General features: G+C 50.8%; 1 protein-coding gene across 1 annotated transcript; it reads right to left on the reverse strand.

Annotated features, from left to right (window-relative positions):
* Nucleotides 1–1,004: 1,004 nt before the first annotated feature.
* LOC136471815 (amino acid permease 3-like) lies at nucleotides 1,005–2,909 on the reverse strand. Its single transcript, XM_066469558.1, has 3 exons — nucleotides 2,409–2,909; nucleotides 2,104–2,318; nucleotides 1,005–1,992 (listed from the first exon to the last, which is right to left on the reverse strand). Exons 1-3 carry the CDS (start codon nucleotides 2,867–2,869, stop codon nucleotides 1,193–1,195), a joined length of 1,476 nt encoding a protein of 491 aa, XP_066325655.1. The 5' UTR covers nucleotides 2,870–2,909; the 3' UTR covers nucleotides 1,005–1,192.
* Nucleotides 2,910–3,243: the final 334 nt, after the last annotated feature.

A 3,243-nucleotide genomic window follows, 5' to 3' on the forward strand; every position in this document is an offset into this window, starting at 1 on the left:
AAAAAAAAAAGGAAAAGTTTTTGACCTTAGGGTGTCCAAAATATGGTAAAAAAAATGATGATGAGCACAAGTTGATCTTTGTCGTGCCGTCATGGACCCATGTAAATGGATCATGAATAATTTTTTTTTATAATATCGAATTGATCTGTCAAAAATTTCTTTATTTTCTTAGAAAAAGGATAATATTCCTCTATTATATGAATGGATTTGTTTACACACGTTTGCGAGTCTACCAGAGCATCTCCAAGAGACTCTTTATATCTTCCCTGATTTACCGGAATAGAGATTTTGGTGGAAAAATATCCTCCGACATCCTCTTCAATTGGATATCCAAATATAGATATCCTCCATTCCGTATTTTTGCTAGCCAAAGATAGAGAGCGAGGATGGCTCTCTAGACTGCGCACAAGATATAGAAAAATTGTTGGAGGATACAAATATATAGAAAACATTTTTTACTCAAATGACTCTCCAAATGATGATTTAGAGAGTAGATTTTAGAAAGGCTCTTGAAGATGCTCTAAAGGCAACTTGTATTTAACAAGTTATCTTTTGTGCAGCTCCAACAATTTCAGAGCATCTCCAAGAGTCTTTCCAAAATTTACTTTATAAATTATTATTTGAAGAGTCATTTGAGTAAAAATAGTTTTATATATCTTTGTACACTCCAATAGTTTTCTAAATCTCGTGGGCACTTTTTTTGTGATAGTATCTTGTGCGCACTTTAGAGAGCCATCTTAGATAAGTCTACGAAGAGGGATTTTTCCACTGAGGGTACTAAGATCATTTTTCATGAGCTGTAAAAAGGCTCATAAAACTATTTGGGCTTTGAGACTTCTTGTCTTAATTATGTAGCTTGATTATGGCGTCCCTAGTTTCTTTTTGTGCTTCTGCGTGGATGTGTCCTTTTGTACCGACAACAGGACGGCCTGATGTGCGAGAAACAAAGCAGCAGCTTCGGTGCATTTTGAGGATTAACTAAAAAAACATTGCAGTGCAACGACTAGAGCATTGAACTGCAAATCAAGTATCTTCTTGCTTGCAGCTCCGATACAATTCGTTGGAGAAGAAAACTAAAAGACAGTACAGTGCAACAGGCGTTTCTCGATCGCGGTTCTGATTCGGATTATCAGATAGCCGGAGAGATCACAGAATCTTCCCTGACAATCTGATAGAGAGTTGCTTCGATCGGTCAGCACGACCAGCAGAAGGGATTGTGCGCCTTGAGGTCTTCCACGATGCCGGCGATGGACCCCGCCGCGGCAGCAACGGACACAACAAGGCACCCGGCGCTGAGCCCCTGCAAGAGCATCCACCGCCTGCTCCCCCGCGGCACCCGGCGCTGCGCGATGTACATCTCCACGGGGAAGTAGACGGTGAGCGGCCAGAACCCCAGCGCGCCGATGAGTCCCACGACGGAGCCGAAGAAGGGCAGCAGCATGGCCACTGCCGTGGTGACGCACACGTACGCCGTGCGCCACGCGAGCCGGATGGGGCTCACGGTGAACGCCATGGCTCCCCCCACCCTGACGTCCCTGGCACGGACCAGCGCGCTGCCAGGCCACGCCGCGGCGGCGCGGCGCTCGACGTAGGCGAAGACGGGCTGCGACATGACCTGGTAGGTGCCCACCAGGTGCACCACCACGAAGGCGTTCGCCACGTCCAGCAGCCAGAAGGGCTCGTAGAAGCCGAACCCCGTCAGCAGGTTGTCGGGGGCCTCGCCGCCGAACGCCGCGTACCCGACGCAGCCGCACAGCAGGTAGATCACCATCGTCACCGCCACGCTCACCGCCGTCGCCTTCTTCATCACTTTGGCCTCCGACGGCGGCGGCGACTTTATCGTGTCCTGGATCTCGAGCAGGATAAGAGAGAAACCGTACGCGAACGCGATGTTCCCAAACGCCTGCAGGCTGCGCCACACCTTCTGCATCAGCGTCACGCCGGCGCCGGCGCCGATGACGCCGGCGAGGCTCCCCTTTGGTCCTCGGTGTACTGCAATTACATTCATGCGGAAGGAAGTCAGTAGTTAACAAAGGTAGCAATTTTGTCTCTTCTGATTTCGACGTGTCAGGACGTGCGTGCACGGATCGGAAGAACGCGTACCTACAATCTGGGCAACACCAAGGCAGATGCCGATGGTGGAGTAGGAGAAGGACATGATGGCGGCGACGGTGGACAGCCACCATACCTTGTCCAGGTCGGGGATCTGCGAGAAGACGATCTGCATCACGCCGAAGATGGCGATGTACGGGCTGGTGGAGGCGTGGCAGGGGTCCTCGTGCCCTCGGTAGTGGAAGCACCCCGCCCTCCTGATCGCCCTGCTCATGCATGTAACCAAGAACTTGCTGACGATGGAAATGGGATACGCCAATATATGATGCGGTTTGATTTTGGTCACCACCACTTACTGCATGCTGACGGAGGCAGCAATGGAGACGCCGATGCCGATGCCGAAGAGGTTGGATAGCTGGATGACGCCGCAGAGCCTCTCCTTGAAGTCGCCCAGGGTGGCGCGGACGGCGTCGATGTAGGTGCGGTTGCGCGGGCCGAACACGGGGTCGCCGGAGCGGTAGCACTCGGCGAGGAGCGTGGAGGTGTAGCAGATGACGGCGCCGAAGAGCACCATCGCGGCGGGGCCGCCCACCCACCCGAGCTGCCCGACGCCCCACGCCAGCGAGAGCACGCCGGAGCCGATCACCGCCGTGATGATGTGCGCGCTGGCTGTCCACAGCGTGCCCGTGCGGAGCGGCCGCCCGTCGTCGTCCACGAGCGGCGGCTTGTGCGGCGGCCCCGACGACAGCTCCGCCGTGCTGCGACGACTTTGTTGGACATGGTTGCCGTTGCCGGCGGCGCCATGGTCCACCTCCATGCGGGCCGTGAGTGTGGAGCGGCGCCGCGCTAACGTTGAGCTAGCGTATCTATCTATGAGCTTGTTGAAGCTTATAGAGATTTGACTTGACAGTAGTGAGTATTTATGGAGCACAAAAGTGAGGTCATGCTTATTTATTTAACAAAATCAATTGCGCTGCTTCCTACCAATCTACCGGTGTCACTACATCTGTACTCCCTCTGTCGAGTTGGTCAAACCTTTTAAAATTTAACTAAATTTATAAAAAAAATTAGCAATATTTGTATCATCAAATAAATTTATTATAAAAATAGATTCAAAAATATATCCAATGATATTAATTATGTATTATAAATATTAATATTTTAATATATTTTTAGTCAATGTTGAGTATG

The sequence above is a fragment of the Miscanthus floridulus genome, chromosome 8 (genome assembly GCF_019320115.1).
Source record: "Miscanthus floridulus cultivar M001 chromosome 8, ASM1932011v1, whole genome shotgun sequence".
In the NCBI taxonomy this organism is placed as follows: Eukaryota; Viridiplantae; Streptophyta; class Magnoliopsida; order Poales; family Poaceae; genus Miscanthus; species Miscanthus floridulus.